The following is a 13,937-nucleotide window of genomic DNA, read 5'->3' on the forward strand; positions in this document are numbered from 1 at the left end:
TCAAATCAACTTTATTTATAAAGCACATTTAAAATTTACCACAGGGGTAGCCAAAGTGCTGTACAATGAACAGGTTAAAAGATAAAACGAGTACCGAGCAAACACAACACAACACAAACAGAACACGATAAAAAATAAATAATTAAAATAGAATACATAAAAACAGGTTCACAGCAGGTGTATTATGGGGCGCCATTGCAGGATGGATATCACTCAGTGTTAAAAGCCATGGAATAAAAGTATGTTTTTAAGAGAGATTTAAAAACAGGAAGAGAGGAGGCTTGTCTAACACTCAGAGGTAGGTCGTTCCAGAGCTTGGGAGCAGCAACGGCGAAAGCTCTGTCACCTCTAAGCTTCAGCCTTGTGTCAGGGACCGTCAACAGCAGCTGATCGGCTGATCTTAAGGATCGGGTGGGGCAGTAAGGCTGAAGGAGGTCGGAGAGATAGGTTGGCGCGAGGTTGTTTAGACATTTAAAAACAAATAAAAGGAGTTTAAAATTGATTCGGTAACGCACAGGGAGCCAGTGAAGGGACGCTAAAATAGGGGTGATGTGCTCACGTCTGCGGGTCTGTGTTAGCAGACGAGCAGCAGAGTTCTGCACGAGCTGCAGGCGGGCGAGGGAGGCCTGGCTAATGCCTACATACAGGGCATTACAGTAATCAAGACGAGTCGAGATAAAGGCGTGGATTAATTTCTCTAAGATCATGTCTTGATAGAAGCGGTTTCACTTTCGCTATTTGGCGTAATTGATAAAAGCTTTTTTGAACGACGCTGCTGATTTGTTTTTCGAATTTAAAATCTGAGTCAAACTTTACCCCCAGGTTTGTGACACAGTCGCTGAGATACGGGGTCAGAGTGCCGAGGTCAACGTTGGGGGAGGGAGAGCGACTTGGACCGAACAACATAACTTCTGTTTTATCTTCATTTAGGCTCAGGAAGTTAGCTGACATGCGCCGCTTGCTCGTTTTACCAGCAATGTTACGACGTATTGTATCTGTATTTTTCAGAAGCAGTATAGCACTGTTTATAATTCATTGATACCGCATTATTTTATTAGTACCGGTATACAGTACAACCCTAGTACAGTATTATTCTTTTTTAACCCCAAAATTTAAGTTGTATCTTAATGAATCAAATATAAGTCAGCTATGATGAATATAAGACCAACAGTATTTTTGGAACAGACTGTAAAAATGTTTTCAAGAGATGGTAAATTACAATTACCAATTTCTTAAGAGTGCCGGTTGCCCCTGGGTTCCGAATTAAAACTTTTTAACTAAAACACCACCAAAGATAGCATACGTTATCAATTATAGTTTAAGGGAACACATTAAAAACATTAATGTTGCTACAATGATTATTATTAGGAATAGGGATGGGTACAAAATCCTGTACTTTTTCCGCATGCATCGAATCCCGACAGTTCATGTAAAATCCAACAGTGACGTCACGTCTGGTTGCACTTCGGCACTTGGCGATCACTCCAGCAGCACTGAGAGCAGACTCAACCAATGTACCTATAGGTAATGTTGCAACTTTCAATGCCAGAAAAGTAAAGGGCTCAAAAACACTCCAACGTAAGTAAAGTAATGCTCCACTTTTCCAAAAATGCGCTAGCTTGATGCTAAGATACATTGATTTTGCTATTGACATGATACTGATTAGCATTAATGGTTTTACATGGCAATTTCAACACCTCCAAACTAAGATGCATATTACAATCAATGGGCTGCTGCGTAATAGGTACAATACTTACATTAATCACACTTTCCTGGGGCACAACAGAAAGCAAAAAACACACCATAAACTATACACTACTGCCATGTATCGTCTTGGACTTGCAACTGTAATTGCAACTTAATGTCATACCTACACATTTAGAAATATGATAATGACACAAGATATAACAACTGGACAGCAGTTACCACAATCAGCTAATTTTTAAATGTTGCTATATATTTTATCATCGAAAACAATATCAACACAAACAAAAGTACCGGAAATGTATACTGTTGAGTACCGGTATCGATTCATAGTTACTGGAAAATGGTACTGTATTGGTTCAAATGTGAAAGGTCCCTAATCCCTAATTAGGGGTGTCCCGATCCAATATTGCTATCGGATATCAGTACAATATCAGCCCAAAAAAATGTGTCTGTTTGCATCAAAAATCTCCAAAAATTTCCTGCAGTGTGTTTGCTTGGGCAAAGTTGAACAGCCAATTAGCATCCAAATGTCCTCCGGTAAGCACACATGGTTGTTTTTTCTTCTATTTTAGTCAAGTCATTTATAAAAAGGTAAACATAGGCTACTAGCTGCTACACAACAGCCAAGCACACAATAGCACAAAAGCTAGACATGTAATAGATGTCCTTAATTGAACAATATTTCAGTCTACAACAATTTGTCAATATAAACAAGTATCAAAAAACTATAGTTGCAAATTACACATCACACACACATATATGTGTGTGTCTGTGTGTGTGTGTGTGTGTGTGTGTGTGTATATATATGTATGTGTGTGTATATATGTATGTGTGTGTGTCTGTGTGTGTGTGTGTGTATATATGTATGTGTGTGCCGTCTTCCTGTGTATATATATATATATATATATTTGTGTGTTTGTATGTATGAGTGTATATATATATATGTGTATATGTATTTATATATGTGTGTATATATATGTATATTTGTGTATGTATATATGTGTTTATATATTTATGTAGGTATATATGTGTATATATGTATGTAGGTATATATGCGTTTATATGTATGTATATGTGTGTATATCTCTGTGTATATATATATACACACAGTATATGTGTGTATGTATGTATGTATGTATGTATGTATGTATACATGTGTATATCTGTATGTGTATGTGTGTGTGTGTGTGTGTGTGTGTGTGTGTGTGTGTGTGTGTGTGTGTGTGTGTGTGTGTGTGTGTGTGTGTGTGTGTGTGTGTGTGTGTGTATATATTATATATAATTGGTAAAAAGTATCCAGTAACAAACGTGTTCGCATAACATTGTGGCCACAAAGTGTTGCCACAAAATTATTACCACTCCACTTCAACTTAAAGTCATCATAAATCCGGTTAACAATAAATAGGTACGTGTTTTTCATACCTACCATTGTTCTATGTTTAAGTAATGGAATAATGAGTAACAATGTTAGTAAAAAATGTATATTCACACCCCCAGTTATTATAGTTCATTATAACTCATCAGTTGTATTGAGCCACTTTTTTGGGGCGTGTCACTTATTTGCGGTTGCATCCTTGCAGTTACTGGCGTACGTGAGTGACAGGTAGAAAAGCTCTGATCTCGGTCATAAATCGCTAGAACCCGGACATAAGACGACAATCCAGGGGGGAATGCAGTTTTATACTTCTTCCAATACGGTCATGCTTCAAAGAACGTCCCCAACAGTTAGAGCCAATTATCAAAAGGTTTTTTTTCTACACCAAGAAAGTTGTACATCTTAATCAAATATGATATTATATTCTTAAAATTCATCATGGATAGTTATTTCATCCTGTGTGACATAATTTTGGATGTGAATGTGAAAACACTCTTTGAATTTTAATCCATTCCAAATCCCCCAAACATTGAAAAGTCATCAAAGTCTTAGGTGAGGGAAGCAGAGCCTGTGCCATCTTCCAGTCTGACTTTGAGTAATGAAAACATTACGTAATATCGCAGAGGGTCACACTGGGCCATTTGCAAGGATCACAGCATGCAAAAGGTTTTAGAATAAAAATAATATGCTTACAATACACAGGCAGATCAGAAGTACAAGAGATTACGTTTATCTTTGCTGATATTTAGCATTGGAAGTGGATTATGCTTTTGATGGATATACTCTATGAAATCTAGTTTGTGTGCGTCTTTATTTTGGATTATTTGGATTATCATAATGCACTAATGTTCTTACCCTGCAATGCAAACTATTCTGGTGTTATGAGATCAGGAGCATCAGAACAGATGCTTTTGTCATCAACAGCATACCAGCTCCTCCACATCATGTACAGTACTTATGAAAACATCATTTTTGACAACATCATATGCACATGAGACATTTTCATAACGACCATACTGTATGTATATGTTTATATATATATTTATGTTTGGAGCCATCTTGCAGTATTTCTCACTTCTTAACTACATGCGTAGATGTCTGTTGAGTGTAGCAAACATTTTACTGGGCTTACTGTTGATATTGTTGCTTTTCAAAATATTTCCCCGAGTGTTCAGTAGTATTTGCATCATGAATGAACATTTATATTAGTCATCTAAGAAACTAACATTAAAGTCTTTATTTATTTACTTGAGATTAATCGCAAACATTTTTAAAACTTAAATGTAGTTAGAATTTTTACACACTTGATAATTTTTCTTGTATTGTTGTTAACATTTATAAAGTCTGATTACTTTTTATTTTATTGATAAACTGATATTGAAGCAGGAGTGTCTAAACTTTTCCACTGAAGGCCACACACTAAAAAAAAAAATCAAAGCATGGGTTGGCCATTTTGATATTTTTCATTTTCGAAACCATTACATTATATAGATTTGTTTTGAACTTTCCCTCCCCTCAAGTCAGATAAGAAATGAGAAGCACTAAAGTGATGACTTGTGACTGTGCTGAAGGTGCCACTGAGGAGCCAGAAGTCATCCCTGACCCCGCTAAACAGACGGATCGCGTGGTGAAGATCGCCGGCATCAGCGCCGGGGTCCTGGTCTTCATCCTACTGGTGCTGGTAGCCATCTTATTGGTCAAGAAAAGGTGAGTGACTCTTCGCCACGACTTCCCCGCACACTTAAATGCACAGAAAAATAAAAAATAGCGCACATAATTCATTCTTCTTGGTTTTATGTTGGTCAAGTATGTGCTGTAGCAACGCCATTTTCCATTCATCTGCCATGAACGTTGATCTCCCTGTAGAAAGAACCACGTCCCAAAATGCTTGTCAGAACTCAACAGTCTTGGTGCAAGAGATGTTCCAAAGCTTTGCAAATATACTTAGTGGTTTAAAAAAGCCTCGTTAAAAAGTAAGTCGCCATTCTTTTAATTACAAATACAGGCATAGTATTTTAGAAAATGTAATGTTGATGAACGTTCACTACAATTGGAATGATTATTATCTACAAAGACCAAAAAAAATTAATTTAAAACACATTTTAGAAACTGATATGCCCTATCAAGGACAATCATGTGCATAATTACACATAATCTTCCTTAGTTTGGGCCTGCAGAACACAAGAGGAGGAGGAGTGGCTAAAGAAAGTCATTTGTAAATGTTTGGTGCAGAGCTCCACCATGTGGTCACTGAACGCAGCTGCAAGTTGTGGAAGTTGATATTGGCACTGCAGCAGGCCTTATTCAGGAACATTGTTAGCAGATAAAACACCATTTAGTTCAAAGTCTTTGTAGGACCGTTTCAAACCGTTGAAGAGGAAATACAATTCCGCATATTTTCCATGTGCTGCTAGGCGACTGCAGTCACACACTCTAGTTTAGGGCAGGCTTTACACTAATTTCACACTAGGGAAGAATGCTAAACAGAAAGTGAAAGAGCGCTTCACTAAAAAAAAAAAAAAAGAATTGTATTGTATTTTTTGAAAGCAAATTTTACAACTTTCTGGTCCTAAACTAAGCATTTTCAAGCATAACAATTACTAGACTAAAAATATCAATACTACAATAGTATTGGCCACTAGATGAGACCAAACCAATCAGATTACTTTGTTCAGTATCATGGCCACCGATTGGCTCAGCCTCAAACAGTATATTGCATTGATTCTGAACTGGGGGTAGGCGGGCTCCATCTATTGCTACGCCAAAATATCACTTAATTAAATATTGTAACGACGTGACTCGAACCGTTATCAAAGGTTCATCAAACAGACTACTGTAGGCCGCAGTCGACGCCAGAATAAACAATTAAGACACAAACAGAATCGTCATTTCTATCACTCGACACGCGTGGGAACCCAATGTTCCCCGCTCACATTCGCCCTTTTCCCGGCCTGTCAGCCAGCCAATCAACATGCAGAACCCACGTAAACAAAGACAAACATTGGCAGGGAAAGCTGCATGTAAAAACGATGCCTTCAAGGCCGTAGGAAACACCTGTTTAAACATTGAATAAACTACAAGTGGAACTTAACATTGGACCCAGTCCATTATAACATAAGAAAATGAAAGAAGATACAAATTAACTTAATTTAAAAAGTTTGCAAGTGCTTAAGGGTAGCCATGCATAGAGTACGCACACGTTCCTTCCGGTTCCCGCTGACGGACGGTTACCCGCCGTTTGTAGCTACAGGCTGTGATGGGTAAAGGCGGAGGTTGCTTTTCTTATTAATGACAAGTACGACAAAACTACTGTCCTAGCTTAAATCCGCAAGTAGAAGCGCGGATCGAGAGGGAGCAAGTGTTTTATTACAGTTATTTATTTTCCTATATTCAAACACAGTGTTACTGTTGAAACTGTGTAATATTACAGTGGCCAAAAAATATGAAATATACTTGTTAAATAAAACTTCTGCTTTGTTTTGAATGACCACTCAGGCTTACTACGCTACTATATTATATATAGACTGGTGTTTACTGAGGTGGTACTTGGTGAAAAAAGTTTAAAAACCACTGCTGTTTAAAGGTGACTAAAGGGTGTTACGTCATGTCCATATGTCTCTCATAATGTTAAAAAAAACGATTTAGGAAATGTATTAAAATCGATAAATGAGGGATTACTGTACATGCATCTGTGAGATAATTACCATATTGTTCCTCTTTAGACTTTTGAATAAAAGGCTTTGCTCAGGTTACCTGGGTGGCGGTGGGAGTGTGGGTTCACCACGTTAAAAACAAAACGCGTCCGAAAATGTAATTACACTCTCACTCAAATAATGAATCAAATTGAATTACGTGCAACAGTGAATGCTCGTTCAATTTACTTGATCAATGAATGTAATCAGCCTTTCTCTCCCCAAAACAACCATTTCTGCCGAGAGTTTGCTCGAATGGAGCTGCCACGTATTGAGCACCGCAACACGTGTTTGACTGGTCGCTCACCTTGTTGATTACTTTCACGCATCTGTTCCCTTGTTTGAGGTTTAGACTTTTTGCTGATAAAACCTTTTTGAGGGAGGTCTTGTGTATTCCGAGACTTGGCGTGGTGTCTGCAACTGAGCAGCAGTCGAGCTCCAAACATGTGAAGGCATTTGAACGCAGCTTCGAAGACACTATATCACCGCTTGGCGGAAATGTGACATGTTGATACAGTGGAACCTCCATTTACGAACCGAGTTGCTTCTTGAACAGGCTTCGGAAATGCAAAAGTTTCTCCATAAAAAAAACGTAAATATAAATAATGGGTTCCAGGCTCGACAAAAGTCTGTATTTTAGTGAAGGTTTGTACACTTTGAACACAATATAAAGTGCTATACAGTACTGTATATTAAACATAATAAGGAGGTGATGGGTCAACTTTCTATTTAATAACAAAGTAAAAAAAACTGTAATTTGTAACCGCTCTGCTGACACGCACACACACTGTCACTAGTCCTGTGGTGCACTCGCAATGGGAAATCACAAAACTTTTTAACTTTAGCAGCCAGGTCGGAATATAAAATCCACTTTAGCTTGCTAGTTAATCTCCTTTGGCCACAGCGGGGTTGTGGCAGTGTCGACAATGCTGCTTTGTTGTTGTTTTTTTTGGCAAAACTAGAAAAATGCTGTAGAAAGGCTAAAAAAAAACACTTAAAGGGGATCTATGATGATTTTAAAACACTTCCTTGTGGTCTAGATCAGTGGTTCTCCACCTTTTTTCAGTGATGTACCCCCTGTGAACATTTTTTTAATTCAAGTACCCCCTAATCAGAGCAAAGCATTTTTGGTTGAAAAAAAGAGATAAAGAAGTAAAATACAGCACTATGTCATCAGTTTCTGATTTTTTAAATTGTATAACAGTGCAAAATATTGCTCATTTGTAGTGGTCTTTCTTGAACTATTTTGAAAACAAGATATAAAATAACTAAAAACTTGTTGAAAAATAAACAAGTGGTTCAATTATTAATAAAGATTTCTACACATAGAAGTAATCATCAACTTAAAGTGCCCTCTTTGGGGACTGTAATAGAGATCCATCTGGATTCGTGAACTTAATTCTAAACATTTCCTCACAAAAAAAGAAATCTTTAACATCAATATTTATGGAACATGTCCACAAAAAATCTAGCTGTTAACACTGAATATTGCATTGTTGCATTTCTTTTCACAGTTCTTTTTGACATACATTTTAGTGAGAAACCTGAGCTTGTGCTTCACTGAGTTTATGAACTTACATTCATATTTTGTTGAAGTATTATTCAATAAATATATTTAAAAATGATTTTTTAATTGTTGCTATTTTTAGAATATTTAAAAAAAATCTCACGTACCCCTTGGCATACCTTCAAGTACCCCCAGGGGTACGCGTACCCCAATTTGAGAACCACTGGTCTAGATAATACATATTAGATTTGCTATGGTGTAAATTTTGCTCCACCGTCACTTTTATAACCTGTTTTAAGTTTGTCTGCAAGATGTTGGATTCAAGAGGCGTTCCCAGCTTGTGAATGAAACCACGCCTCACTCTCATCATTTATCTTTCGAAAAATGTAAACTGTTTAAATATATTTCATTATATATATTTTTTTGCAGACACAGTCGAAAATAAACAAACTGTCATAAACATTATCTCGATTCACCCGGTCACAGCAATAGGTACACCTGCACGCTCTCCCATCGATTCAAAGAATGCATAAAAACAGCTGTTTATGTCTGTGCATGTCCAAAATGCCTGGACCTTATGATTTACCTTATGCTTTGGCATTGTTTAACACCACTATCCAAAATGTTTGTCAGTCAGAAGAAACAAAATTCATCAAAGTCCCCTTTAAAACGCACACAAAGTAGTGATTAGCAGAGGAGCTAACAGAGACGGATCAGCCCGCCCGCCCACAATGGGTGGATGAAACGTTCGTATACTGTTAGCACATATTTTCATTCAGTTCGAAAATCGAAAAGTTTGTATAATGAGAGGCTCTTATATCGAGATTCCACTGTACTCACAAGCCTACCGTATGCTTTGGATTGTTTATTTTTGATTTTGATTTGTGAGAAAATGAGTGCTTTGCTTTTTTTAATTTTTTGTCTGCCTGATCCACCAAACTCATTTTGAGCTGCTTCCAGTTATTTTTGAAATGATTGTGTCCTCACTTGAAGCTGTGGCATCAAGGTTTGTGGGGAGATCAATATCCATCGTCACTCAACCTTTGAGCAATACTGCATCTTTAAAATTGTGGGACAAGATCCAAAACGTCATTCAAAAGTGAGCCTAGGTGGTAGAAAATGTCAGATAGCAATATTAGGGTGATGTTGTTAGCTACCTGTGTTGGCCCTTAGTGATAAAACCAGACCTTTTTGCATGATGTTTCTGTTTCTGTTTCTGCTGGTCGGGACAGTCCTCATTTGCATATTCATGACTCCCATGTCTCTTTGCTTTCCGATTGGCTTACAACCCCAGGAGGACCTACTATTCGTACTCGTATTACCTGTAAGTAAACGACAAACCCGACAGTCAGTCAGCGTGTCAGGCTGCTGACGTCCTAACGGGCTATAGCAGCTAGATGTTGGTATTTTTATTTTTTTTAAAGATGCAGTATACTTTTTTCAAGGCAAAACCCGCATTTTCAGCTCTGACCAAAAGCCATCCTCATTGACGCCCTCTGCCAGGGGCGGGGGACAATTCACTGCCGCCTCAGTCACATCTGCATCCTTTGCATGGCAATCTTTTATGAATGAGTGAAAAAGCCCCATCACATGCACTCCATTCCCAAGCGTTTGTCGAAAAAAAAAAAAAGGACTGGACTGAAAGTGAATTGCCCTCAGCCCCGGTGTCCTCTACATGCTCCAAAGTCGCTCTGAAGTAGACCAGAACCGGGCAACAGGCCTGAGCGTGTTAATTGAAAAAAGAATGCTGCACTTGTGACTTGTAGCTCTTTGTGTGCATGTAGTCATGTGATCATCCATCCACCCATCAAGTCACAGGTATCATGGACACTTTGCTGAGAGTGGATCGGAATCACATTAGGGAGGCATTTTCTTCCCCATTTGGGTCTGTGGTGCTTTTTTCCCCCCCTGTACTTCCTGACTTATCTCACTGGCTGTGACCAAAGAGTAAACAAAAGTTCATGGTCTCATATTATTAGTGATGTGCAGATCATCGGTACCGCCGATACCAGATCTTTAGGCTCTAATATCGATTCTCCAATCATAATATTGATACTTTTGATACTTTAGTTCAAACTTTTTCCACCAAGGGCCTCATATTGAAAAGCCAAAGAATGCAGGGGCCATATTGATGTTTTTTCATAGAAAAAAATGCTAAAAATAGATATGTCAGCGTTGTATTATAGGTCGCTAAGTATATTATTATTATTAGTTAAAACATTTCAGCTTTTTTTCATTGCATGCTGATTTTTTTTTTCTCTTTTTTCTTATATTTTTACAATTGTATTTTTTTCATCTAATAATTGAATAAGTGTTTCAAAAATTCTGCCTGTACAAAAATATTAATGTTCAGTTACACATTTAACAGTGTTTATTGTGGTTGTTGTAATATTTCAAATGAATTTAAAAATCAGTATTAATTTATTTTTTAATTAATTGACTGAACTTTGTTTTTATTTTAAATACATTTTCTTTTTCTTTTGAGAGCTTCTAATATTTTAGATCAGCGGTGACTAAACTTTTCCCACCAAGGGCCACATATTGAAAAGCCAAAGAATGTGGGGGCCATATTGTTTTTTCATTTAAAAAAAATTGCTAAAAACAGATATTGTGTTAGCTATGTATTACAGGTCACTATATATTTTATTATTATTTAATAGTTAGAACATTTCAGCTTTTTTCTCATTACATGTCGATTTTTTTGCGCGTTTTTCTTCCATTTCTAGTTTAGTTTTTTCCCCCATCTAATAATTAAATAAAAATAAGTGTGCCTGTACAAAAATAATAATGATCAGTTACCGCTAATTATGTGTCTCCATACACAGTGTGGAGCCACTCCCCTAAACTAATAATAATCACCTCAATTACGGCAAAGAAACTGCATTTGTTAGTATCTTAAGTTGCGTTATCACTGGAAGACGATGCTAAACATGTTACACACGGAGAGAAAGCCAGGAGGACTTTGAGGACATAAACCAAAAAAAAGTTAAAGTTAAAGTACCAATGATTGTCACACACACACTAGGTGTGGCGAAATTATTCTCTGCATTTAACCCATCACCCTTGATCACCCCCTGGGAGGTGAGGGGAGCAGTGGGCAGCAGCGGTGGCCGCGCCCGGGAATAATTTTTGGTGATTTAACCCCCAATTCCAACCCTTGATACTGAGTGCCAAGCAGGGAGGTAATGGGTTCCATTTTTATAGTCTTTGGTATGACTCGGCCGGGGTTTGAACCCACAACCTACCGATCTCAGGGCGGACACTCTAACCACTAGGCCACTGAGTATTAAAAGATTTAAAGGAGTAGTAGATTGTGGGTTCTGATTTTGTTTAGTTATTGTGTACTATTGACTTTGTCTTGATCAAACAGTTGCATGTAATAAAAGAGAATGAACTAGTTTAAGTATTGTGTTGATAATGTTAAACTGTCAATAGCGCTCACAATAAATAAATGTAAAAATGTACATTTAATCCATGTGATTGGTATTGGAATCAGGTGATCTCAGTCATGAATGATCAATATCAGAATCGGCAGCATAAAATCTTGATCAGAACATCCCTCGTTAGCAACACTAAAAAAATAGTTTAAGTTGCGCAAGGCTATATTTTAAGATGTGTAGCGAAGCCCTTTTTTTTTCTTCTTTTAAACAAAAAGATCATCCTTGAAGGTGAGTGTAAAAATGGCAATATCATGTCCACGATGAAGGTTTTTCTCACAACGTTACAAAATGACAACGTGAGCACCACTTGTGGAAGAGTAGAGCAAAGAAGATATTTCTCACATTTGGTGCTCAAGAACAAGGGACAAATATCGCTGTTATAACATAACAATGTTGCGTAATAATGTTCCTTTAAGAATGTAAATAGTCTGTTATGTTCTCTCAGGGTACCCGCGGGGTCCTAAATGTGTAATATCTAATCATTTGAATTTAAGGCCTTAAAACAGGGATGTCAAACTAGTTTTCATTGAGGGTCACATGCTTGTAACAGCAAATAATATATGCATTTGATTTTGTATATTTTTACTTACTGTGTTTCTGTTTTTTTTACAACATATTACGGTACATGAAAAAAAAATGGCAGCTTCGTCGCCAGAATTTTAGCCTAAAATGTATAGTTACTGTAAATGGAAAAAACAGTACCATTGTATTTTTTTTATGCTGGCAACTGAGCCGCCAGTTTTTTGGTGTACCGTTTTTCCATATGCAGTAATTCCCCCTAAAAAAACAACCGTTGATGTTACGGTTAAAAAAACTTGGCAGCTCAGTCGACTGAATTTTATTGTTAAAAAACAGTGTTCGTTTTTAAATTTATGTTAAAATGGTGTAAAAACCACCGTAAAATGTTTTATTTTTGCAGTGTATCATTTGATGGATAAAGTGCTTTGAAATCATAGGTGAAGCAGATACTTAAGTGTTTTTATTTTTGGTTTGATAAAAAAAAATGTTTGAAAATTATACTAATAGATTTGTTGCAATATTAAAGATGAAAAAGTATGCAATTTCATGCAGTATATGTATTTTTTTGGCAAAATGGGGAAAAAAGAAATCTATTTGATTTAGTAATAAAATACAAAGTACTTTATGGGCCAGATATGTCGCCCGGGCCTTGAGTTTGTCACCTGTGCCTATCAAAGTCTTGTATAAAGTCTTAAATATGACTATGAACGACTATAAATATGTCACTGGTATGATTATTTAAAACATTAGTCTTACTTTTAAATGGTGCTCTGCATACTGGCAGTCCAAAAGGGAAGTATAGTACTTAGTATTAGTGAAGTGAGTTGTGTGCAAGCAGTGGTTTGTTACGGCGGAATTCAGCTAGCCGCGGTAATCAAAGCCTGTTTACTGGTCATAAAAAACAATATTATTGTTGTGGTCACAGCCGCCTTCTTCCTGTCTGCTCCCAATTGAAACCCGAGACCATGGCAACGCTTGGTCCACTTGGTCTGTGGTACAAGGTGTGTGGCACTGTGGGCGTGTGTTTGTGTGTGTCTGTCGTGGCCTGAGCGGTGCAGTTGGTGTTTTTGAGGGCAGAAGAGGTAAAATATGCAAAAACCACAGCATGTTTCCCGCCTGCATACTGGGGAGACGTCAGAGCCGTATACTCCCATCAGTCTGGCAACTTCACAGCAAAATTTGGAGACGTTTTCTTCAAAAATGAAAAGAAAGTCGCATTTGAAAGATTTGCAATCCATGTCTTGGATCAGCTGAGTTCCAAATGCAATTCTAATCACAAGAGAACAGGTTGTCTGCACTGATATATGGCTCTGGGTGCGATACCTTTCCTGCTTGCGCTGTCATGTTTTGAAGTACAAACCCTCTAAAATTGTTCCTTGGGTTTTAAGGATCAGACCAACCAAAACAATATCTCAATTATTTTTACATTCTATTTTAAAAAACACAACTTTTCTTTGTGTACTTTGTGGAATGCTTCTCTAGTCCACTGTTAAGTGACAGTGGAGTGGAGGAAAATAGTAAAGTGTCCTCCTAAGATGCGTCTCTCCAACACTGTTTTTTTGTAACTCACACTTCCTGTTAGTAAACGCTGCCTTGCTCTACTGGGATTTGTCCATCAGATGAAAAACACGTTTTTCCTGGGCTAACCTGAGGTCAAGGGTCATACCTTTAAGCTTGAGCCCGCGACATGCTGCCAT

General features: G+C 37.4%; 1 protein-coding gene across 14 annotated transcripts in view; it reads left to right on the forward strand.

Moving 5' to 3' along the window:
* ptprk (protein tyrosine phosphatase receptor type K) overlaps window positions 1-13,937 on the forward strand; it is a 196,429-nt gene that overhangs the window by 146,322 nt on the left and 36,170 nt on the right. For 11 of the 14 annotated variants that reach the window (XM_061987114.2, XM_061987103.2, XM_061987101.2 and 8 more), the window contains 2 exons: window positions 4,654-4,789; window positions 9,576-9,605. In XM_061987114.2, the coding sequence (XP_061843098.1) occupies window positions 4,654-4,789; window positions 9,576-9,605 (166 nt within the window). The remainder of the gene's footprint in view (window positions 1-4,653; window positions 4,790-9,575; window positions 9,606-13,937) is intronic. The other 3 variants (XM_061987106.2, XM_061987112.2, XM_061987113.2) reach the window with 1 other exon arrangement.

The sequence above is a fragment of the Nerophis lumbriciformis genome, linkage group LG26 (assembly GCF_033978685.3).
Source record: "Nerophis lumbriciformis linkage group LG26, RoL_Nlum_v2.1, whole genome shotgun sequence".
In the NCBI taxonomy this organism is placed as follows: Eukaryota; Metazoa; Chordata; class Actinopteri; order Syngnathiformes; family Syngnathidae; genus Nerophis; species Nerophis lumbriciformis.